General features: G+C 51.6%; 1 protein-coding gene across 6 annotated transcripts in view; it reads left to right on the forward strand.

Annotated features, from left to right (window-relative positions):
- The window catches only part of NOS1 (nitric oxide synthase 1), a 175,263-nt gene that overhangs the window by 94,295 nt on the left and 55,680 nt on the right, over positions 1–25,288 (forward strand). For all 6 annotated transcript variants that reach the window (XM_070275423.1, XM_001914970.6, XM_070275424.1 and 3 more), the window contains exon 3: positions 11,545–11,671. In XM_070275423.1, the coding sequence (XP_070131524.1) occupies positions 11,545–11,671 (127 nt within the window). The remainder of the gene's footprint in view (positions 1–11,544; positions 11,672–25,288) is intronic.

The raw sequence follows: 25,288 nt of genomic DNA on the forward strand, positions 1-25,288 counted from the left end.
CACTTCTGGGCTCCAGGGATGGAGCAGTGAATGAAATAGACAAAGAATAAACAAGATGAAGAGGCATAATAGGTAGTCCATGCGTGATACGTGCTAAGGAGGTACCCAGAACAGGGATGGGGTAGGAAGTGTTGGGCAGCGTGGAATTTCAGATAGGGAGTCTGGGCAGGTCTCATTAGGAAGGCGACATTGGAAGACCCTCAGAGAATGGGGAAAGGGAGCCTTGCAACTTTGTGGAGGAGGAGCGTTCCAGGCAGAGGAAACGGCAGGTGCCAAGGTCCTGGGGTGCGAGAGTACCTGGGGTGTTTGGGGAACTGAGTGGGATCCAGTCCTCCTTCCTGATGGGGCAGCCCCAAAACTGCCCTTTGGCGGGCCTCTAAGTCCATGGCGGCCCACCTCAGCCCCCATTACATTCTGGGCTTGCCCAATGTCCCACACCTGGGGAAAAAGGAAGCTGATTCCAGCAAGACCCCAGAGCCCCCCAGTAGGAAGAAGAGGCTCTGCTGGAAGCCCCTGGGCAGAGGGGAAGCAAGGTGACTTCCTGCCCTTTGAGCCCCGCCCTCCAACCTGCTCCTTCTCTCTTCTTCGAGTTCCCTGGGGTCACCTGGAGTCCCCCACACACCTTTGGTCCCATGTCCATGAGTCGGCAGACAGGGAGTCTTGACCCCGGTGCACAGGACGTGGTGGGACCCTCTTGGTGGGGTGACGGACCAGGCCCCTGCTGCCCTGATGTCCACTTCCAGAGCTGGGGGCCAGAATCAGTCCTCGGGGTTCTCCTGGCTGGCAGAGATCTGGGGCCTGGTTCACGCATGACCAGCACAGGAGGCCACCCAGGCTAGACCCCAGCCCTCAGGGCGGCTGCCACCTCCCAGGGGTCCCTACAGCAGCAGCGCAGGTGGCATGTTTAGTCTCCATGTAGCTTCTGGGCCGCCAGCAGCCCCTCGGGTCTCATTCCATGGACTTCAATTGCAAAGCAGCTGTAAAATCCAGCACCCATCGTTGGTCTTGTTGTCCGGGGGCATTGAAAGGCCCTCCTCAAAGGCTCATGGGCACGACCCCTCCCTCCCGATCCTATGTATGCCTCCTCACCCTCACACCGCCTCTCGCACGAGGACCAGTGGGACACTGAAGGGGGCCCTCTTGCCTTGAGAGGGCAGTCCCCTCCCCACGGGCAGCTGAATCCTGACAGTAGCTAATGTTCCATACGCTTGCTTCTGATTCTTGAGTGGGCATGGGCTGCTGAGCATCAGAATTCCCGGGGGCTCTGTTTCTGTCACACCCCCACCCGCCCAGGAGTCTGACTCCCCGTGTGTGGTATGGACAAGTCCCTCCCATCGCTGAGAGCTGGGCCCTCCCCTCCAAGGAGCCAGTGTGGCCCTCTCCCAGCCGACAGTCCGGGACACAAAGGGCAGGTGCAGGGCGCCGGGCGCGGACAGGATCGTGGAGTGGGAAGGAGTTTAACGGGAGCCCGACCCCGAGGGGCCTCTCCAACACCATCTTGGGGCAGCAGCCTTTGCTTGCCCGAGGACGAGGGAGGGACAGGCCGCTCTGACTTGGGGTCCTGCTCTGGCAGACCTGCATCTGAGCTCTCCGCCTGCCCTCCTCCATCACGGTCCTCCCTCCATTTACCTCGCGGCAGCCTTGCACACAGCACAGTTGTCTGAGCAAAAGGAGCAGAAAATACCGTTCTGGGGGCAGTCAGGTTCCGGAGAAAGTGACCCAGGGCGAGTAAGGGCTCCATGAACCCCACTAAGGTGAGTGGTTCTAAGGGTGAGTAATATTTAATAATAGCGGGTGCCCCCCTGGCTCAGTGGCTCACCGTGCCGGACTCAAAGCCCCCCATTTTTAACAAATATTTTTAAACTATTTTATCCTTTACTAACCAGGTGCTAATTCAGGGATCATATAACCTACCCACGCTTTACACTTTTTAACCAATATAATGCCCTAACTGTAAGATAAAAGTGACGGAGCATAAAAGTAATTTATGATACCAGAACCTATCAGTGAATATATCAGTGCTCAGGCCAGACTCCACCAAAATGGTCAGACGTTTGCCCCTAGACACAGAATTGCTGTAGACACGACAGCATCAAATGCGGATTGCCACAGGTGTATGGTTTTGGCAACTCAAATGCCACCAGCAGTGTCGCCTTGGTGACGTGCTTTTCCAAAATGGTGAACGACTCCCAATAAAACGATGTCCTGTCTTTCTTTGATTTACCCAACAGTTGCATGCGTGGAAAAGTCAGTCTGCCTGAAAGCCCTATCTATACATAGGCCCATATTGGGACTGTGGCTCAGGAATTTAAGCCTGTTTTTTATCTGTGTGGATGTCCAAAGGTCGTGAGGCAGCCAGGACCTTTCTTCTTTATGTGGGTTTGTCGCTGGCGTAGCAGGGTATCCACCACCCCTGAGGCCACCTCCCTCCCACTGTCATGCCGGGAGCCTTCTCACCATCATCGTAACAACCCAACGTGCGCTCACAAATTGCCACACTGCCTCCTAGCGGCTGAAATAAGTGCCTCATTGAGAATCAGCGTCCCAAGTCAGGAAATGGAAGCCTGGAGACAGAGGATTCTTTGGGGTCACTCTCGGAGTTGGCAGGCCTGGGAGGGTGCAAGCCCCTTGGAACACGAGGCTGCCTGGAAATGACTCATCTTCCCAGGGGCCACTCCATCCGGGCTGCATTTTGGGGTGGGGGTCAGAACTGGCATCCTGGATGCTGGATGGACAGGTGACCATGAGGCCAGCTGCCCTCCAGGCCGGGAGCCCCACATCCAGGTCACACCCACCTTCTGGGGCCCGAGCCGAGGCTGCAGCCATCGCTGGTCCTCAGTAATGCCCCCCACTCTCCCATTCTCTTGGCCGCATGTGCTTCCTTCCATCGTCCTCTCCTCGTGGACACAGACTTACTCTCTGGCTCTGTCTTGCCCCTTTCTCTCCTGAGGCATCCCTGGTCCTGTAGTTCGGGGATGCTGGCCCTGAGGTGGGGGAGAAGTGATGTTTATTCTAGACACAGGCTCATCCCTTCCTCCCGGGGGGCGGTGGCCCTGGCAGGTGGTGGCAGCATGAGGATGCGTAAGGAAGAGAAATCCAGGAACTTCCTGGGCCTGCTGCATTTGGGAGCGGTCCCTTTAAACGGCTGCATGTCAGAAGATATCCAGGTTGCTCAGCTTGCTGCCCTGAAGGAGGGTTTTAAAGAGGCCAAGGTCCCTGGTCCAAGCATCCATCTGGACCAGCCGGCCCACCTCGCCCTGCGCTCTGATAACTTCTCCACTGCAGGGCACTCGGTTTCTTAGATTACCTTCAGCACAGTCACCTCCTCAGAGCTTGCATGAATTCGGCTCTCTAAGTAGAATGTGTGGTTTCAGCCCCCTTTTATAGATGAGGGAACTGAAGCTCAGAGAGGTGAAGCAACTTGCCCAGGGTCACACAGCACTGGCCACAGGGTGCTGGTCCTGGTTCTACCTAGAAATCTCACTAGGAGTGTCTAAAATTAAAGAGAAACCAGATAAGAGAATGTGGCTGGAGGAACAGAAGTCAATTTTGACCCTAGAGAATCAGCTTAGTTGGGGGGAAGAGGCCTTCTGTGACAAGCCCAAGTTTTAAAATCATTCTGCTGGGTAACCTCTACTGAGTACTCCAGGTGGGCCTGGCCCCAGGCTAAGGTCTTTACATCAAGTACTTCATCTGCTCCTCATAGCACTCCATTTTCCTGAGAAAGAAACTAAGGCTCAGAGAGGAGTGGTCACTTGTCTCAGGTCACACAGCTAGCAAGTGACAAAGCCAGGACTTGACCGCAGGCCTGTGCTCTTGACCTCTCCTGACTTTGTAGATTGCACTTTTGGCCACTCGCCATCCAGTTTCTGAAGACTTCAGAATATTTTCTCAGTCTGAAAGGGAAACTGAGGCCCCAAGGTGCTGTCTATGAAAGACAGCCCCCCTGGAGAACCGACTCAGCGCGGCCAATGACAGCGTGGCTTCCAGGACTGTCTGTGGTGGCCGATCTCCCCCTGGCCGTGCTTGGCGCGCCTCAGAGCCTTGAACGACTCTGCTGGGAGTTTCCCACCAAGGAATTGACTCACTGACGGTGCCATCATAGCAGATCTCACTGCAGCTCTGCCCTCTCACCTCGACCGTCGGGACGTGTGTGGCTCCCCGGCCGTCCTTTCCTGGGTGGAGCAGAGAGGTCCTATTTGTAGTCGTGACTCTCCCATCACACCCTCTTTCCATCTGTGTCCCTGCCATCTTGTCAAGTGGCACCCAGCCCCTCCTTCTGGGAAGAGCTATGGAATAAACCCACCCACCCCAAATGGCGCGTAACCAGGCTGTTTCTCACCATCTTTCATTCAACAGATATTTATTGAGCATCTCTTCCGCCCCAGATATCGTCCTCAGAACTGGGGATCTGTTGACGAAGCTCTGCCGTTCGGAGTCAGATCATAGACTAGAAATGAATAATAAACAACTGGACATATGCAATTGTTTTAGATTGTGTTGCGTGCTAGGAAGGAAATAAAACAGTGATTTGAAGGAACACAGCCTGAGTTTGGGTAGAACATTAGATTGAAGGGTCAGAGAAGGCCTCTCTGAAGAGGCGACATTTACACTGAGGCCAGAAGGTGCGAACCATGTGCCATCTAGGGAAGGGCGTTGCTGACAGAGGGCACAGCAGGAGCAAAGGCCCTGAGGTTGGGGCATTCAAGGAACTGAAAGGAGGCCTTGGGGCTTGAGTACGAGTAGGTGAGTGTGGCAGGCCATGAGATCAGACAGAGGGGCAGGGACCACCAACCCTCCTGCCACCATGCCATCCTGTCCCTGTCCCCACCCACTCACTGTATCAATTTCCCATGGCTGCTATAACAAAAGCCCACAAACGTGGTGGCTTAAATGACACATATTTATCCTCTTATAGTTCTGGAGGTCTTAAGTCTGGAGTGGGTCTCACGGTGCTAAAATCAGGTCAAAGTGTCCACAGGGCTGCGTTCCTTCGGGAGGCTCTACAGCAGAATCCGTTTCCTTGCCTGCTCCACCTTCTGGAACTGAATTCCTTGCCTTCCTTGGCTTGTGTCCCCTCCTCGATCTTAAAGCCAGCAGTGTGTGTCTTGCTTCAGTCATCAGTGCCCTTCCTCTTCTGTAGTCGAATCTCCATCAGCTTCCTTCTTATAAGGACACTTTGATGGTATTTAGGCCCATCCAGATAATCCAGAATAATCTCCCCATTTTCAAGACCCTTGACTGAATCGCACCTGCGAAGCCCCTTCTTCCATGGGGACATATGTGGGCTCCAGGGACTTGGACCTGGTCTCTTTGGAGCCATTATTCAGCCTCGCACGCTCATCCGGCAAGCCCCATTGAGCAGTGCTGTGGCCAGGCCCTGCCGCTGATCCATAGCTGTCCCCGTTGCCGTCACCATGAGGTCTCTCTGGACTGGGTTTAGTGACCCTTTGCCTACGTCTTTTAGGGAAACCCCTTGCCCTCTCTGGGTCTTAGTCTCCCCATCTGTAAAAATGGTATGTGGACCAGAGGAGCCCCAAGATTCCTTCCAGAACTACCATTCAGGTTCTTCCCGAGGTCAGTGGTGGTCAGTGCTCATTGCAGGCGAGCAGCTGACCAGCTCACCCCCTGTCGAGCCGCACCCAGAAGGTTTACCGCTCCATGCGCCCTCTCCATCAGTCCAGGAGGAGGAGCTCCAACATCCCTTTAGGTCAGAGGTCACAAACTGGAGGTTGAAGGTCACACCCCATTCTCCCATGACTTTTATTTGGCCTGCAGAGTTTTCTGGAAAAGTGAATTTGTGGCAAAATAGAGAAATCAAGAGATTTCACATTAAAACTGGTTTCCAGCCTCTCAGAAAAAATATATATATATTAGAAGAGCTGTTAGCACAAAGTCCACATCCTGGTCAGACAACCAGCCCCGGGACCTGGACAGGGGCTGTCCTGGGCTCTCCAGTTCCCCAGCATCCAAATTCAGCCTGATCGGCCCAGCCCGGACCCTGTAGACGCGAGTTTGAGGATTCTGCCAGGCTTGTGTGACATGAGGAATGAGAACCATGGTTGTTCCTGAGCCCAGAGGCCCTCTATCGAGATCTCCTTTTCTCTATCGAGATCTCCCCTACACCAGGATGATGAAATCTAGGAGAAAAGCTTTGCAGAGACCCCAGTCTTCCTGCTTTAACTCCGCTCCCAGCATCCACGGCCAGGTGGAGGCAGAAACCAAAGGCTGTTGGCGCGGGGAGGGTGAGAAGGGGAGTGTGCTGAGAGACGCAGGCAGGCTTCCTGCCAGGACCAGCTGCTCCTCAGCAGCCTTGTCGTCGCCTGGTTGAGCAGGCAGGCCCCGTCTGCAGGCCTGGCCCACCTGCTTCCCGTCCTGGGTCCTCGGGGTTGGTTAGTGGTCAGCGCTGGGCCGACTAACACCATGCAAACTTCCTATGGAGTCGGGCCCAGGACCCCGTCCCCGCTTTGTGAGAGGTCAGGGGGCCCTGGCTCCCACCAAACCTCAGTTGAAAGGATCTGGCAAAGGTTCTCAGGAGGTTTAGAGATGCTAGACCGACTCTTGGCTTGAGTACGATCATCCAGCTAGCGAAGTGGAAGAAAAAGGGCTTTAGCTGAGTCCTTGCCAGAGGCGTAGAAAACGCTCACCAGGTGCAAGCTGGTCTTATAGGAGGAAAGCGGAGGGGAGCAGGAGAGCTGGGGGGCGGTGACGTTTCTAGCCAGGAGGGAGTCGTGCTCTTCACTGCTAGAGTCGGGCAGAGCTCTTCCAGGGAGGTGGGGCTTCAGGGGTGTCCATGCCCCCTGTGGGGTGCTTTTGCCAATGCAGATTCCGGGGTTCCCACCTACACCCCCTTCTTCAGACTCGCCAGGGGGCGGGCTCTGGCAGTTTTCCAAGCCCCTTGGTTGATTCTGACGAAGTTTGAGAACCACCAAACGTGACCACATGATGGCTCTGGAGACACTGGTCCACCCAGACTGCCAAGGTCATGGGAGGATGGCCTTTCCAGAGGGATGAGGATGCCTGAGAGGAGGTGGGAGCCGCTGAGTGAGGCCTGGGAATAAGGGACTAGTAAATAAATGCTGGCGAGCCCTTGGGTGGGCGTAGAGCAAGGATGGGAGGCAGTGGGAAGCTTGAGATTGGCGTCCTCAGCTGCATCTAAGCCAGTGCTTCTCAATAGGGAAGAGTACATGTTGCTTCCTCCCCAAAGGGACACTGGGTGATGTCTGGAGATGTTTTTGGTTGTCGCAACTGTCAAGGGCACTGGGGCAGTTAGTGGCATCTCATGGGTATAGACCAGGGAGGCTGCTAAACATCCTACAATGCACAGCACAGCCCCCCACAGCAAAGAATTATCTGGCCCAAAATATCAATAGTTCCAGATTGAGAAACCCTGATCTAAACCGAGACCACTCTGGGCAGCTGGGCGGGACCAGGACCCCTGAGCACTGGAGAGCCACTGTCCAGGCTTCTGAGACGTCAAGACAGGCCCATCCGCCTCCATCTAGGGGCTCCCAGTATATTTATTTAAGGGAGGAAATGATGCATCAGAGTTACCAAAATTGCATTTAACAGATAAATACATTCAGCAGCTCTACTGCCTTTGGAGGGAATACCCAATATCTGAATTTGAGGTTTTTTACAAGCATAAGGTCCCATCAAGCCACTCCCCCACCCCTAAAAGCCCTGTTCTCGGTGATTCTCAGCTAGGAGAATAGCAAGAAGGAGACGACTGACTCAAGCTTTCTCCACTGCTCGCTGGCAGCGTGACCTTCGACAAATGACCTAATCTCTCTGAGCTTCAGTTTCCTTAGTTGTCAATGAAGATAAACATAGCTCTTGTTTAGTAAGTGCCGACTGTGTACTAGGCATTTTACGTGCATGACCTTATTTAACCCCCAGGAGAGGTGGGCCTTGAAGGGTGAGTAGGAGTCAGCTCTCGGCAGAGGGAAGATGAAAGGGCATCCTGGGAGGGCAAGTGTACATGTCAGAGTGGACACAGTGTGCTCCCGGGAACAGTGGAGAGTGGAGGTCAAGGCTGAGAATGGTGAGAGATGAGAATCTAGAAGGGAAGCAGAGAATTCTCGAATTCCTGGGCTCTGTGAACAAGACATGACAGCTCAGAAAGGGTCTGAGTACAGACATCCCTGCCTGGGACCCCCTCACCCCAGGGAAGACACCCCTCTCTCAGCTGGAAGCCGTGTGTCCCTTGATTTCCCAGTCCTCAGAGACATTAAGGCTTCCAGCTGCTCTGTCCAATACTGTCGCCACTGGCCACATATGGCTACTTAAATTTGATTGCAGTTAAATACAATTAAACATTCAGTCCCTCACCGACAGTAGCCAAGTGCAAGCACTCCGTTGCCACACGTGCCTAGTGGCTGGAATGCTGGACAGCGCAGATGTAGAATGTCTCGATCGTTGCGGGAGATTCTCCCAGAGCACGCTGGCTTAGAGAAATCTTGGCTGTTTCCTACAGAACCAGCATCTTCCTTTCTGTTTCTGTCCGATCAGCCCATAAGCAAATGAATAGTACGAGCGACAGCAGGTGCCACATGGTAGTGCGGTAAGCTTTAGATCATTTAACCATTGCAGCAACTCCCTGCACTGGGTATTATTTTTAACCCTATTTTAGAGATGAATAAACTAAGAATTGGAAAGCCTAAGTGTCCAAAATATCCAAAGTTGCACAGCTTGTAACCAGCAAAGTCAAAAGTTGAACCGGATTCCACCCCATCCACCGTCCAGTGCCACACTGCCCACAAGAACCCGTCCAGCAGCTGGCTTCCCGGGTGAGCAAATTCTAGCAATGAGCCAGATATTTCCCTCAGACCTCGGTTATCGCTGCCAGACGCAGGGTGGGGAATCTACCTAAATCTCCTGGTTTTGCTCCTGGATAAATAAAAGCAAAATAGCTCAACCCGGATGTTCCCCATGGTCCCATATTAAAAATATTCTTCCCCTGCTCAAGACACAGGACTCTTAAATAAGTTCGTGTTGACAAAACACTTCAAATGCATTATTTAAACAAAGGCGTTAAAGACTTAAAAAAAAAAACAAGGATGACAGTGACAGCAGCTCTGCCTGCAGATTCACACAGGATGAGCCACGTGAGCCGTTTCAGAATTGCCTGGGTAATTGTACCCTGGCTATTTTGTAAACTGGCCTCATTCAGCAAAAGATGTCGGATAACTTGCTCCTTAGCCTCTGGCTTAACGTGAATAGGTTTTCCTGTCACTGTTTAAAAAAAGGAAGGATCTGGGCCCAGCAGCCATCAGACCCAGTTTCGAATTCCAGCTCTGCTGTGCGCTTACTGCACGGCCCCGGGAAACTTACGTAACTTCTCTGGGCTCAGTTTTTGTGTCTGTAAAATAGGACTATGCATGTCCATTGAGGTTAAATGAAATAACTTCTGTGCAAGTGCCTGGTACATTACAGATGTTCGAACAGTATCCACCTCTTCCCTCCTCTGCCAAATCCCCATTTGTGGCCACGTGAGATCCTAGAATCAGGAGTTTCGGAGCTGAGAGGGAGCTGAGTGACATTTAGAGCAGCCCTCTTCACAGACAATTCGTCTGTTTATCACCACCTAGGTAAACCATTGACTTGGAAAATATCTGTAATCAAGAACGACTCCCAGTGTGTTTTGGTGACATTTTAAAGAGGGTAAAACAGAATGTTCCGTCTGACAATTGCTGACCTCTCCAAGCAGAAGAGCGGAAGTGGCTTAGATGTGGGCCGCCAGGACTTTGTGAAATACAGCAAAGAGAGGGGTCTGGCAGCCCCCAAGTGAGCAGCCGGAGGGGCCGCTCGGGACTATGCACTCCCCTGGGCTCTGGCTTCTGATTCATCCCAAATGACCATCAGCACCGGATCAGGGGTTGGTGGAAATTATGGAGCCAAGACAGGGCGTCCTCAAAGCTGAGAACATAGAACAAAGGGCTAGACGAGGGCCAGCCTTGACACCTGGGACCAAAACCGAGATGAGCCACAGAGCAGCCACATTGCCCAAGGCTGGAGAACAGACAGATGCCGTAGTCAGAGTAAAACTGGATGCGAGGGTTACAAAGAGGCAGGTTGTCAGGAAGCAGAGGGTAGAGCTCAGAGGGTGGAGGAACCGAGGTGAGGCGGGGCTGGCCGGGAGATGTGGATTTTAATGCGAAGTCAGTCCCATCTCAGCCGTGACTTCTGTCCGTCGCAGAGGATGGCCAGTGTGTGGAACCTGGCTGAGACAGCCTCCTCCGAACCTATTAGAGGTCACAAGCGGGCAGCCAGGAAAGCTTCACGGTTAAGAAGGCAGCCGCTAGAATCAGAAATAAGCTTGGTTTTGAATCCCAACTCAACCATCACTAGCAGTGTCGCTTAGGCTGGTGACTTAACCTCTCTGAGCTTCTGTTTCTTCATCTGGTGGAGATTGTGAGGATGATGATGGTGATAATAGAGGAGGGGGGGCGATGCTGGTAATGATGGTGCTGGTAATCAAGATTATGATGGGATGAAGGTGATGAGGAGGAGGAGGAGGTTGATTACGGCAATGGCAATGGTGATAATGAGGATGATGCTAACACTGGTGATGATGGTCGTGTGTCTGTGGTGGTGATGGCTATGCTGATAAGGAGGAGATGTCGGATGATGATGATTATGATAGTGATGGTGATGATTTTAAGAATGATGGCAGTGGCGGTGGTGATGGTGGTGATGGTGACGGTAGCGACGATGATGCTGGTGGTGGCAGCGATGGTGGGGCGATGATAATGATAATGATGATGATAAGTGATGACAATAACGAGAGCCTCCACTTCAGAATGGGTGAAGAGTAGGCTGGAATACTGTGACCTTGGGCAACTTAGCTTCTGTCTCACTCACTCCATCTGTAGAATCGTGATTAATATTCATACCTACCTCATAGGGTTGTCACAAGGATTAAATTAACTAAAACTTACGTAAAGTGCTTGACGTATAGTAAGTGCTGAATAAACGCTAGCTATCACTATTAATAGTAGCAGTATTTTTCTTGCTCTGTTCCCCTTATTTGCAGACTCATTCCTGTTTATCCTGGCTGGTATCCTCAGTCTTATTATCAGTGTCTCAGCGATGGAATGACTTACCACCCTGGCCCCCAGGACTGGTTTCCTTCCCCACCCCTCCCGCCTCCTACATTTTCCACCATTAAATCTTGTGGGCATTAAGTTGTCCTGGGGTTCTGCTAGGAGATGGGCCTCCTGTGTTTCTAGATCTATGAAATGGGGGAGGGGAACAAAATCCACATCACAGCCCTTCTGAGATGATTTTCACAAAGACGGGTGTGTGTCAGCCATCGGTGCCGACTTGAGGAGCTCATGTTCACGCCTGACAACAGGGCTGCTTCCACCCGTCGCTGGTGACCCTACGCAGCGTCAGGCTGGGCGCCCAAGGCACGCTGGCTCCACATACGGTGCTGTGGGTGAACCGTGGAGGTTCTGTGCTGACTCAGGACTTCCAGACCAGGGCCACCAGCCGGTCCTCCTGACATCACACCTTCCTCACCTCCCCTGACTTGCTTTGCAGAGACCTGGATGGCAAGTCACACAAACCACTGCCCCTCGGCGTGGAGAACGACCGAGTCTTCAACGACCTGTGGGGGAAGGGCAATGTGCCCGTCGTCCTCAACAACCCATATTCAGAGAAGGAGCAGGTAAGCGGGTGGTGCCAGCCTGGCACCCATACTCCACGGCTCCCTGAACCCTCTCGGGTGTGAAGATGCGGTGAGGGGAGCCAAACCCCAAAACATGCTGGACTGGAATCCGCCACCATGGCTGGAGCCCTCGGGAGGCTGGGGCCAGGAGTGCTTATCCTGGAATATGGATTTTGGCTTTTGCTTTGTTTTGTTTTCTTTGTGAGCTTGCCATTTTTCAAATTTTAATTGTTTCTACCATGAAAGGCATTCACATGGTTCCAAATTTAAAAGATATAAAAGATGCATGGTGAAAAGCTTTTCTCTCTCCCCTAAACCCAGACACACAGTTTCCCTCCACAGAGGTAAGCAATATTCATCATTTTTGTGGTCCTTTTAGTAGCATTTTATGCATAGACAGACACAAACATTATTTTGATATATTTTTTACACAAATGAGAGCACATTATACATATCATTTTGCACCTTGCTATTTTAGTTATCAACATATCTTGGTGATTAGTCCCAATTAGTAGATAAAGAGAGTCCTGGTTCTTTTTCACAGCTGCATAGCATTCCCTTGTTTGGTTCTGCCATAATTTGTTGAGCCACACCTCCATGATGGACATTTAGATCATTGCCAATATTTTGCTATGACATGGCTGTGATGAGTGACATTGTATAACTACCTCATTTGGCATATGGGCAGGCTTATCAATAGAATAAATTCCTAGAAGTGGAATTATTGGGTCAGAGGTCATGTATGTTGTGATTTGGGCAGAAATTGCCAAATTGCTCACCATAGAGGTTGTACCCGTCCTACCAGCCAAGCAGAAGAGTGTTTCTGCACAGCCTCACCAACTTGCTGTGTTATCAAACTTTTTAGTCTTTGCCAATTTGCTGAGATGTGTTTTGACGGCTGAGTCAACATGGTTTCCTGAGAGTCGGGATTTGGCTAGAGATCAGTGGCACTTTTTTCTCACCTGCCCAGGCGGCTGTGGGACCAAGCCAGAGCATCCCTAGTGAAGCATGTGGATTTCCCGCCCCGCCTCTGCATTGCAGTGGGTCCCGATGGACCGACCAGCAGGAGGTCAGAATGGGGAGATGGCCCAGGTCGCCTCCTTCCTTCCCTCCACCTGCCCCAAGCCCTGGATGGCACAGGCGGGGTTGCCATCATCACCTTCCATCCCCATCCCAACTGAGCGATGGCTTGGAGCCTCTCTACATAGCTTCACGGGGAGGATGGGCCATTCCAGTCTCTCAGTGGGGATGGCTTTCTCAGCTGCTGTGGCTGGCCAGGAAGATAAGGACCTGAGGGATTCTGCAGTAGTCAGATTCATGCTCCTGCTGGCCCATTACTCTCCCTCTTGCAGTGGCATCTGGGAGTGTCTGGAGGATGAGCACAATGTAGGTTTCTATGATGCTGTCCTCAAAAATCATGGCCACGCTGTGAGCGTGAGAGGACTATTATCCATTAATGATTAAACGAACAATGTTAGAATTTTTCTTTATATTTTCTTTCTTAATTGAAAATAAAACGGTGTTGCCATCATTCAAACCCTCCCAAGACAAAGAACAGAAAGAGGCAGCCTCAGGCCAGATACAGGCTGTAGACATGATTTGTTAGGTTTGCACTGTATTGCCCTAAGAGACAATTGATGTTTACACTTGGAATTTATTGCCGATGTTTCAAAATTTTATTTAAATATCATATTTACAGCTTCTCTTAAAAATGTGGGTGATCTGACCGCATTGAGCTTATGTTCTTATGGGGCAATAATCCGCCTGGACTGAGTAGCAGCTGCCCCCTCTAGACACAGCATGGGCTCTGCAGTTTGCCACAATCCCCACCACTCCCTGTTGTCTCCCTGTCATTAAGGCCAGTGTCTGTTGTCATTTGTTATAACGTTAGTGCTGTTGATTCTCTTATAATAGGATGAAAGTTAGATCTTTTGTACCCATATCTTTATGATAAGGGATAAGAAGAGACAGAACAAGAGGTTCATATGTTTCCGGAAAGATGAGAAAGATTTGTTTTATGAAAATGAAGAATAGTCTTTTGTGTTTAATAGGCAACCTCATGTTCTATCTTGAAATTACTCCCTCACACACGCACTTTACTAATTTCCCTTACCTGCCTGTCCCCTCTCGGTATCAGAGTTTATAATTGGTGGTCCCCAACAGCCTCTGAGATCCGGGTTATAGGGAAGCAGCTGAGGAAGCCTAGACCCCACTAAAAAGACCCTTAAAGTCATTGCTTAAATCTGAGCAATGGCAGAATTATGGCCATTTCCTCTCCTGCCGTCCACCTCGGTTAGACAGTGACAGCCTGAGAAACATGACCTTGAACTTCAAGCCTGAGGAGTCTGGGTGGGTGTCGGGAACAGGGCAGGCGTGAGTAGTAGGACCACGGGCCTTCTTTGCAGGGCATCGTGATGAAGTGACCACGTCTCAGTCCGGGCAGGCTGCTGTGACAGAACATTGTGGACTGGGGGGCTTATAAACAACACAAGTTTATTTCTCACTGTTCTGAGGTTAGAAGTCCAAGATCAAGGCGCCGGCAGGTTTGGTGTCTGGTGAGGGCCCGCTTCTTGGTTCATGGGAGGCATCTTCTCTCCTTGTCCTCACGTGGCAGAAGGGGCGAGGGAGCTCTCTGGGGTCTCTTCGTATAAGGGCACTAATCCTATTCATGAGGGCTCTGCTCTCAGGACCCGGTCACCTCCCCAATGCCCCTCCCCCAAGACCATCACATTGGGGGTTAGGTTTCAACATATGAATTTTGGGGACACACATTCAGTCTCTAGCAATCAGGGAGTGGCGCTGGGCACTTGCCCCAGGGCCCCCTCTAACACGGCAATTCCATGGCCTCAGAATTCCGTGTCCCTGGGGAGACTGAGTCTTCCTGAGGTCACCTGCCAAACGTCTTTAGACTTGGGAGCTCCTGGCAGCACAGCATGGAGACCAGCAGCGCCTGGGGATTACGTCCCTCCTTTGTCATCGTCAAACCCTCAGTGCGCTCCATGACCCAAGAACAGGTTCGGAACCACTGGCCCGCGAGATCCTCCTGGCTCTGCTGTCTGAGACTCAGTTTTCCAGATGCCTCTCAGAAACAGAGCTGCCAGGAGGCGGAACCGCAGGGCCTCAGTTGTCGCGGAGATGGCCCTCTTACCTCCTGCTGGATGTCTCCAGACCACAGGGCTCAGAAATGTTCCAGGCTGAGCAAATTGATAGAGAATGCAGTGTTCTTCTTTCTGGCCCGAAGACCGGCTCCTAGGCCCAGCTTCTCCTCTGCTGCTCGAAGGCACTTTACCTGGAGCTCCTGGAATTGCTTCCCTCCTCCCGCTTGTAACCCACGTTGGCTGCTTTTTCAGGCATCTGTTGGGGGTCAGCATTGTTACTAACACAAAGAGAGACCCAGCCACCACCTGCTTCCCTGACTCAGGAGGACACGTAGGAGGGAAAAGGTCTGCATTTTTCCCAAGGACCGGACAAAAGGCGACAGAGCCCAAGTGAAGCAGGGCGGATGCAGGCTAGACATGTGAAAGAACTTCCTGACTCAGAAGACTGTCAGCTCCCTGAAGAAATAGCGAGGTCTGGCCCATCCTCCCTGATGCTCTCGTTTGTCCAAATTCCAGGAAAATTGGCCATAGAGGCAGCTTCTCCTGAATCAGTCTCAGAAGGCTGAGATGTTAATCTGTATCTAGCAGTCATTTCTCTTGCCAGTAGTCTGGGTCAGCCATGGGTGGGACCAGTGAGACCCAAGTCCCTGGTCACTAGGATACAACGTGTGAATGACTTCGTGATGCTCATCTTTAACATCCCCTTGCCAATCGTATCTGGCCTGGGCTGGTAGACAGAATGAAGCAGTTTGCCCATCCCCCAGCATTCGCCCAATACGTGCCATGTGCGTAGCTCTGGGGTGGAAGCAAAGATATGCGAACATCATCCTCCCTGCCCTTGAGATGCTCGTGGATGAATGTGGGGAGACATGTGTACAGTGCAATGAATCCTAAAATAGAGAGGGACACAAAATGCTGTGGGAAGTGCAGGTGTCAGGAAAGGTTTACCGGAAGAGGTGACATTTGACCTGGGTTTTGAAGATCACGTAGGAGTTTGCCCAGAAGAAAGTGGGAAAAGGTGTTACAGTAAAAGGAACAGCTGTGGCTGATAATATTGCCTTTTTTTTTTCTTGCTGAGGATCCTTATCTTTAGTGCTAATACCACCTGAGACAGGTATTGAGTTTTGACAACATTCTAAAGGCCGTTTACATAACAACCCCTTTAAGAGAGGATGCCAGCTGAGATAAATGACATGAGAAACTGCTGTTTGTACATTCTCCCTGAAAAACCTTAGAGTTTGAATCAAGCCCTCTCGCCTTCCCTTCTTATTAAGCATCTATTCCCCTTACCTGCCTGGTTTGCCCTCCTAAGGGGCGAGAGGTGGACCCATGCCCTGCTTCAGGGCAGAACGTCTGTTTGCAGGTACTAATTAAGCATCCGTCCCATCCTTAGTTGATGCGAGAGGGGGTCTCAGGCCTCAGGAAGTGGGATTTCCATTTGGGGTTCTCCCCTCTTAGCACGCTGCCCCTCCCTCCAGCCTCCTGCTGACAAAGGGGATCAGGTAGTCAGACGACTGTCATATTGAAATCACCCCCCATCAGAAGCCTGGCAGTTCCTCACCCCCGGGGACTCAGGGCTTGTCGGCTGCTTTCAAAATGTCAAAATCTGTTGAGAAGCTTTTCTCTACTTCCTGGTAAGTGTCAACATCAGCCCAGCCTCTCTGGAGAGCTCCAAATTATGAGGCGAGCAGGGCGTGCTCGTGGGTCCCCATTCTTCAGAGAATAAAGGTCTCCGGGGCCCCTCTGTCCATGAGCACACGCCCCAACTGGCCGGCTGGTGCTGGCTTTGCTGGAAACCAAAAGGGGGCAGGCAGAGCCAGCCTGGCTGCTTCTGAACGAGGGCAAGCCAGCAAAATGCTCTGCCCCTCAGCGACAAGCCACGTGCCTCGGGGAAACCTCCTCAGCCAGCCCTGACACACTTCCCATGAATATGTGAAAAAATAATAATAACGGGATAACCGGACCACCTTGTGGGGGTGTGGCCATTCTCGCTCTTGGCCTCACTCACTCCGGGGTCAGCCCAGGTTCTGCCTCCTCCTACTGGTGAACTTGATCAGACAGCTAATTAGCACCTGTGCTGAGCCTCATTTCCCGGCAGGGGCTAATGGGCCCGGGGAGTTGTGGGGAGATGAAATGAGAGAGTGCAGGAAATGCCAGCATCAGCTGTAACAGAAACAGCAAATGTTTGTTGAGCAGTGTCAGATGCGGTGCTGAGCACTCAGTCCACAGTCTCATTTAATCCCCAGTCCAACCCAATGAAGTGCTATCGTTGTCCCCATTTTACAGATGAGTAAACTGAGGCACAGAGGCTTTAGTAGCTTGATGATGGTCACGTGACTAGTAAGTGGGGGAGATGGGACTTAGACCCAAGCCGTGGAGCCCCCAGAGCCCACTCTTAACTCTATAGAGCCAGGCTCAGAATAAGTGCTCCAAAATTGTGTATGATTATTATTATTGCTGTTATTCAGCTAATCATTATATTGCTAATTTAGGCATAGCTATGTTACTAATTATTATATCGCTAATGTGAGGCACAGAATGCAGGAAGCACTGTCCCCATTTTACAGATGACACCCGCTGAGTCTTGGCAACTGAGTGCACCTCTTTCCCCGTTTGACTGCACCGTCATCCCTGTCGCTCATTCGCATCAATGGAGCGTTTGTGGTTTATGCCTCCTGGGGGCCAGGCTCTAGGAATGCACAGCGGGGAGGGCAGGCAGGAGGTGGGAGGGCCTGGATTCCAAGCCCAGCTCTGTTGCCGGTTAGCTGTTAATTGGGGGACGATCCCCTCACTTCTCAGAGCCCCTGTTTCCTCATCTGAAAAACGGGTTACCACGAGGGTTCACTGAACCCGTGGACGTGCAATGGGCTAGCCCAGGTCAGGCACAAAATAGCATTTCCTAAAAGTTACTCAAAATGAAAAGAAACTGAACCTGATCACTGCCCTGGAGGAGTTCACCGCCGAGGCATCTTTTCGTCATCAAATATTTGCCTCGATTTCCAGAAACTTCCACTTCCAAGACAAGCTACAGACATAGACACACCCACAGCAGTTACGACGCTGTGATATTTGGGGTTTCGTAGAATCGTGCACGCACGCTTCCCACACAGCCACAGGCTGGCTTGAGCAGATTCTCTTGGCTCCACTCAGGTTGACATCTTGCCTGTTGAATTACTCCGTCCCCTAAGATTCTCTCTAAACACTTGAGAAACCTCGTGTGTTTTGAGATGAATTTCTCTCTGTGGGAGGTGCCCCAAGTCCCCAGAATAAGATGCCGTTAAACTTCTTCATTCTTCACCCGCAACTCCATGGAGCCAGCTATCCTTTGCCTTGATCTGGCTCATGCCTAGAGTTAGACACCCGCGTTGGATTTTCCCAAAAGCATCTTCAGTCGCCCCTCTTCGCGAGTTACCCAGTGTTCCCCGGGTGCCCCCAAAGGGGACAAAGGCCCCTCAACAAGGATGCTTTCCAGGAATATAGGTTGAGCTGTCTCCCTCAGTCCCCAGCAGCAGCAGACTCCAACTCTTGCTAACGTTTCCCTTCCCTCCACCCAACCATCGCCTGCTCAGTGACCACCAGGGTCTCTGTAGGTCACTTAGTCAGGAGACCAGCCTTCCGTGTCCCGCTGCCCTAGGGGCTCAGAGCCAGGGTGGAGCCAGGAAGCGGGGCCTGAACTAATGGTGTTTGGGTTTAACCCGGCTGGAATTTCCACATATTTTGCTGCCTGTTTGTTTTAACAGTGAATATATTCAATGCAAGCTGTCCCAGCTCTTGTCCGAGGGGGACAATGACATTCTGGTTCTGGAATCGGTGACACCACTCTTCATGCCCATTCATTCATCAGACCGTATTCAAATGCCTTTCCCGGATAGGCCAAGTTGGGGCGAAGTCATTTTTCCCGCCTCTCCTTGCAAATTGATGTCCGTTGCCAAGACCCCATCCAAACAGAGATTCTCGGAGAGCCCAACCCACTCCCATTTTCTGAAGGTCCCAGGATATTTTAAGAGGTAGAAAGGCCAAAACATAATCATAAAGTTTCTTGTGCATTTTAAATATTTACATTTAGCAAGTTAATGCTTTTAATAAATGCACACACACAGTATAATGCAATGTAATGGGGGTGGGCCGCAAGATAATTACAGGATTTCTTTTAAAATTAATTCACAGTGCACATAGACATTCTGGTCTGGTAATGGAACCAAGTTTAAGGTTGTCTAGTAACCTCTGGTTATCTTTTGAGCTCATGGCAACTATAAGCATAAACTGATTTGGAGAAAGCATCGATGATGTGTCTTAAAGGCCTGTAGTCTCCAGAGACCCTCGTCCGTGGACCCAAACCGATGGGTCAGACTCCAGAGCACCCACTTCCCTCATCCTCCTCCACACACCGGAGGACACGGACCTTTGTCGGGGGCAGAGAGAGAGAGGAAGACTAAGTGATTTCAAGTTTCCGTGGAGTTATTATAAAGAATGAATCACTCTAGAAATAATGCTTTGAATACACTACAAGGAAATTATACTTTGAGGTACTAAACGCAGTGGGTCATGTTTTGTAAGTAGCAATTTTTTAATTGCATGGATAGGTGTGTACCTGCTGGTTTGTGGTCCTGGACCCTGAGCTGCCACAGCTCGTAACCAGGCTACACTTGCTGCCGTGAAGAGGTGGTACCCACAGGTTGGAGCCGGGCTGCCTGGAGTTGCAGAAGGGCATGATGTGTGGTCTCTGCCCCTGCTGTGGATGGGCTTCTGCCCAGCTCGGCCCCAGCGTGCTGCATTCATTGTAGGACAAGCCAAGCGGGGCAGGTTGCTGCAGGCCTGTGATGGAGCTGTCACTGGCGCCAACTAGGAAAGATTGAGAAACTACTTGCTTTGTACAGGTTTGGGCCTTGCCTCCGGGGTTAGCTTCCTAGGGCTGTCGTAACAACACACACACTCTGGGTGGCTGAAACTACAGAAATTGGTTGTGTCACGGTGCTGGCGGCCAGAGGCCTGAGATCAAGGTGTGGGCAGGGTTGGTTCCTTCTGAGGGCTGTGGGGGAGACTCTGCTCCAGGCCCCTGTCCTTGGCCTGTAGGTGACTGTCTTCATGTTCATGCGGCCTTCTCCCTGTGTGCGTGTCTGTCTCCAAATTTCCCCTTTTCTAAGGACACAGTCCCATTGGATTCGGGCCACCCTAATGACCTCATTTTAACTTAATTACCTTGTTAAAGACTCCAAATTAGGTCATATTCTGAGGTTCTCGGGGTTAGGATGCCAGCATATGAGTTTGGGAGGGACTCAGTTCAGCCCATAACTGTTCCTGAGATGTTCTCTGTCTCGCAGGGGCCTCCCTCGCTGCTGATGGGCTCTTGTCCCCATTTCGCTGTGAGGCTCCTGACGGTCACAGCCCATGACTGGGGGCAGGGCAGGGTGCTTGGCCTCTGCGTCTGGATCAGATTCTGATGTCTAGTGTCCATCTTCCTGCCTTAAAACCCTCCCTCTGTCCCTCCACCTTCCCATCGCTCCTGCTCCTTACTTCCCAACTTCTGCTGCAGGCCCACCATCCTCCACTTAGACCAGAATCCTCTGAGCCGATGTTGACCCTGCCCTTTTCCCTCCATCATCTCACACCCCCAGCTCTTGTCCTGCTTCCCGCACCCCAGTCTCCAACCTCTCCCTTCCTGCCTCGCTGCTCCTGCAGCTGTATTTTCCACCCTCACGCCCTCTTGCCTCCATTGGCACAGCAGCCCCCTCAGGGGTCACTCAGCCTTCGCCCTCTCTCCATGGCACCCCTTGCAGCCACGTTTCCTAAAACTCGGCTTTAATAAGGTCACCCCCTTGGTCAGGCCGCTTCAGGGGTTCTCCATTCTCTGCTGAATCAAGACCAAAGTTTTTGGCTTAGCATTTGAGGAAGTCCACAATCTTGAAGTGTATTTACACCTTATATTAGTCAGCTCAGACTGCCATAATAAAATACCAGACTGGGCAACTTAAACAACAGAAAGTCATTTCTCACAGTCCTGGAGGTTGGAAGTCAGAGACCAAGGCACCAGTGTGGTCGGGTTCTGGCGAGGCCTCTCTTCCTGGCTTGCACATGGCCGCCTTCCTGCTGCTTCCTTACATGGCCTTTCTTCTGTGCATGTGCAGGGAGAGAGAGAGAAAGGATGTCTCTTTCTCTTCTTATAAGGGTACCAATCCTATCAGATTAGGGTGCCACCCTTATGACCTCATGTAACCTTAATTACCTCTTAAAGGTCCTGTCTCCCAATACACTCACATTAGGGGTTAGGGTTTCAACATAGGAATTCGGGAGGGAAAAAATTCAATTCACAGCCAAGTTCAGATATTTGTTGGATATGTACCATGTGCTGGGCACTGGTGTAGGGGCTGGAGGTGGGGCAAAATGAGCAGGGAGTAGGCAGACAACTATATCTAGGTCTAAATATCTATAGTGACATATAAATCTGTATCTGTAAGATATAGAGATATATACATTCACGTGCAAATGCATATACACTCCCAACAATCGTTGGCAGTGCTAAGTGCGATGAATAAAAAGAAAGCATTATAGAGGTCGTGAAGGAGCAGAGAGGCACAGGGGTCGGGCACTGTTTTAAAGAATGATCTGGAAAGATCTCTAATGCAGCGACATGTAAGCAGATGGAGACGTAAGTAAGATAACTTAGAATTCAGCTACTGGAATTTGATCCTTTAGGCCAGGAGTGCAGAAACTGTTTCTGTAAAGGGCAAGATGGGAAATGTTTTTGGCTTTGCGGGCCCTGTGATCTTGGTCTCCATCGCAGCTCCCCGCTCTGCCGTTGTATTCAAAAGCAGCCATAGACGGTATAGAAACAAATGAGCGTGGCTGTGTGCCAATAAAACTTTATTTGTGGACAGTGAAATTTGAACGTCGTCTAACTTGCATGTGTCACGAAACAGTATTTTTCTTTTGATTTTTTTATTCAATGAGCTAGAAATGGAAAAACCATTCTTAGTTCGTGGGCTGTATCAAAATGGGCGGTGGGCCAGATTTGGCCCGCGGGCCGCAGTTTGCAGAGCCCTGCTTTAGAGCTCGCAGCTGCAAGATGCTTCTCCCAGTTGTGAGATGAGAATGGGGACCACTGTAGGGCCTGCAACACAAGTTCCTGGCACACAGTAGGTACTCAATATGGATTTGTTGAAGGAGGGAAGGAGAGCGGGGAAGGAATCAGGGTGTCACGGATCCTACAAAACTGAATTCCTGGCACGGGGCCCCAGGTTGACACCACCTCACCTCGCTGTCTCCTCTTGGGCTGCAAGACCGTTTCCTTCTAGTTCCTCAGGGTCTCTGCAGGCTCCCAAAGCAAGAGGTGTTGACACAGCCCTTGAAATGCCCGCAAGCTCGGAGCCTCCTTTCCAAATTTGGGAGTGGGCGTCCCAGGCAGACCTGACAAACCCCCTGAGATGGAGTCAGTGTCTCTGCCACCCGAGAAGCTTCCATAGTCCACCCTGGACATGAATCCAGAAAAGGACACACATAGCCACAGCCGTGTCCCCAGCATAATGCATACAAGTACCGCTAATCTGCATTTTTAGCGTGAGCACTTCAGTCCCCACTCAGAAAAGTCATTTGCATCCCCCGTGCAGGGGCTCTGACTGCCGTATTAATCTCCCGCTCGTCCCCTCCTGAGTCACCTAATATGACTGCTGGCTAATTAAAACATCGAAGGCCCAAGTACAACAGCCCTGCCAGCGGCCTCCTGATGCCTGGTTTCAAGTGTGCGGTTCCCGCAGCCCAGCGTGGAGAGGGCACAGCTCGCGCTCGGGCCCCGATTACTCGACTCGTCATGACCACCCCTCGCACATCTGGAACCTCGACAGGTGGCCCCTTTTATTAGGCCTGTTGCCTCGCTCCCTCTGCTCCCTGCCAACGAAAGCTGCCGGCTGCCCACCCACCGGCCACACCCCACACCTCTTCCTCCCGCCTCACCGCACTCCCCACCCATCCCTCCCACCCTGTCCCTGGGCCCTGGGCCCAACCCCACGGCCTACACTGCGTCTGTTATCCCCCCTCTGGGATTCCAGCTGCTCTCAGACTCCAGGGCGTTAATGTGTGTGGCTGAGAGAGCTCGGAAAGGAGCAATGCCTAGTATTTGGGGAGGATGGCTGGGGTGCCTCCCACATGGGCAAGGTAGGATGTTTTTTTTCTCAAGGATGCAGGGTGTCCACACAGTCAGAGGCATTGGTCACAACAAAGGCCTGCCCAGATGTGACTTCCGTCACCTGCATGTCTGCTGGAGGAGACAGAAACCTAAGGAAGTTTTAGGATGTCCGGCCAGACCTTCAAAGGAAGAGGGGCCATTCAAATGCGTCTTCACATGGGGACATAAGCAAAATAACTCAGAGCTTAGCACGATAGACAGCACCAATGAGGAATGAAGGCAGGACTCCAGATGCTCCTGCCCTGGCTCCCAGGGAGGTACTGTAGTAATAATACTTGCAGCCGTAGTACTAGTAGGAATAGGACTAGAAGTTGCACTCGTGGCAGCAGCATAATGACCCCAGGAGTCATCAGTAATGGCCAAGTTCAGGGGACTGCCGTCATCCCAGGGGGAGATGGTGGTGGCTCCAACAGAGGAGTGGATGGAGTGTAGAGCTCCTGAGAAGGCTAACATCATGGAAGTCAGGGCTGGATTAGGGGCAGGGGAGAAAGGGGAGGAGGTCCAGGACGGCTCCCACCTGTGGCTTGCACAGATGGATGGGTGGTGGTGCCCAGCCCTGAGGTGGGAACCACTGGGGATGACTGGGTCTGCCCAGGGCGGGGAGGTGTGGAGGACCGTGAGTCATAGCACCTTCCCTTTGTTCCTGGCCGTCGCTCCCTGCACTGTTCTGGAACAATCTTTAACAGTGGCGTCCTGTTCGCCTGCCTCTTCTCCCCCAAACTCCAACATGCTGCATGGATATTTTAGCACAGAGCTCCTCTTACACTGGCCAGAAGGGTGGCTATGATATGCCTCTCACCTCAGGACCTTTGCACAAGCTGTTCTAGCTCCCTGCAAGACCCTGCTCTTCTTTCTTTGCCTGGTTAACACCTACTTGTCCTTCAGGTCTTGACTTAGAGGTCAAATGCTCTGGGTTAGGTGTCTCTTCTGTGCGCTTCCACCGTCCCCTGTACGCTGCCAACGTCCCATGTTACGGCACCCATTGCACTCATTACAACAGCTCATTAAATTATTGGCACCCCCCGTTGGACTGTGATCTCCACGAGGGGAGATCATGTCTGTCTAGTTTGTCACTGTAGCCCTTGCCCTTGCCACCTTGCGTGGCACATGGGAGATACTCAATAAACATATATTGAATGAATGAGTGAGTGAATTATGCATAATGGCCAAGAGGCAGGATAGTCAAGCAGTTAAGGGCATGGTTTGAGAGCCAGACGGCTTGCATTTGACTCCAGGCTCCAGCGTACTAGCTCTGTGGTCTTAGACAACTTAGCTAACCTCTCTGTGCCTCCATTTTCTCATCTGTAAAATGGGGATGATAAGGCTGTTGCTTGGTGCAAAGTAAGTGCTCCCTGAATGCTAGTTTTCAGTATTAGTCCTTCAGAGTTCTCTGTGGTTTCTGTGCTGGACTTAACCCATTTCACCTTAATTCACAGCTCCCTCACCAGCCTGAGCTCCTCCAAGCTGAAAAGATGTGGACCCTGTCTCCTGCCTGCCTGCATCTCCTTGCACTCATCCTCACTCAGACACTCCAGCCACACTGGCCTCTGTGCTGGTCCGTGGAACCTAGCCAACCCTTCCCGCCTCAGGGCCTTTGCATGTGCCTTTCTCCCCTCCACTTGGTCATCATCACCTCCCTCTGTTTTACATTCTCATCACCACCTGAAACTCTGTTGTCTGTGTTTAGTTTACTTATTATTTATCTCCACTTCTCCCACAACAATGTTCCAGAAGGGCAAGGACCACGTCTGTCATGTCCACCACAGTGTCATAAGTGCCTAACAGTGGCTGGCACAGAGTAGGTGCTCAATAAATAAAAGTTTGAGAGCGTGAATGCTGCCTCCAGGTCACAGCCCACTGCTCTACTCTTTGGTGTGAGCATCACTCAACATCAGCTCGTCTTCCCTCCCCTGCTCAGCTAGCACATCAGGGTGCACCTGCTGCCTCTCCCTCAGCTGCTGACTGACTGATGCTTATCTGATGCACGGGCGCACCTCTGCCCAGGCGGGTAGACAGTGACTCAGAAACACCTAAGACAGAATGTGATCCTTATGGATGAGGTCTAAAATGCACAGGCCAACATTGGTCAGCCCACGACTCATCCCCAACCACCCACTGGGCAGTTTGTTTAGAGAGGTGAAGATAAATGAGGGAAGGAAGGAGTTCAAGACAGAAGGAACCATAAGTGCAAAGGCCCTGAGGCAGGGACACGCTTCACATTTTTGAGAGGCAGAAACCTGAAATTCGGGGAAAATATTCCATGCTTTGAACCTTTCTAATTTAAACCACCTGTTTTCCCAGTATTTGCCAGAAATGGTGAGTTTGGGCTGTAGCAGGAAA

This window comes from Equus caballus, chromosome 8, assembly GCF_041296265.1.
Source record: "Equus caballus isolate H_3958 breed thoroughbred chromosome 8, TB-T2T, whole genome shotgun sequence".
Taxonomy (NCBI): domain Eukaryota; kingdom Metazoa; phylum Chordata; class Mammalia; order Perissodactyla; family Equidae; genus Equus; species Equus caballus.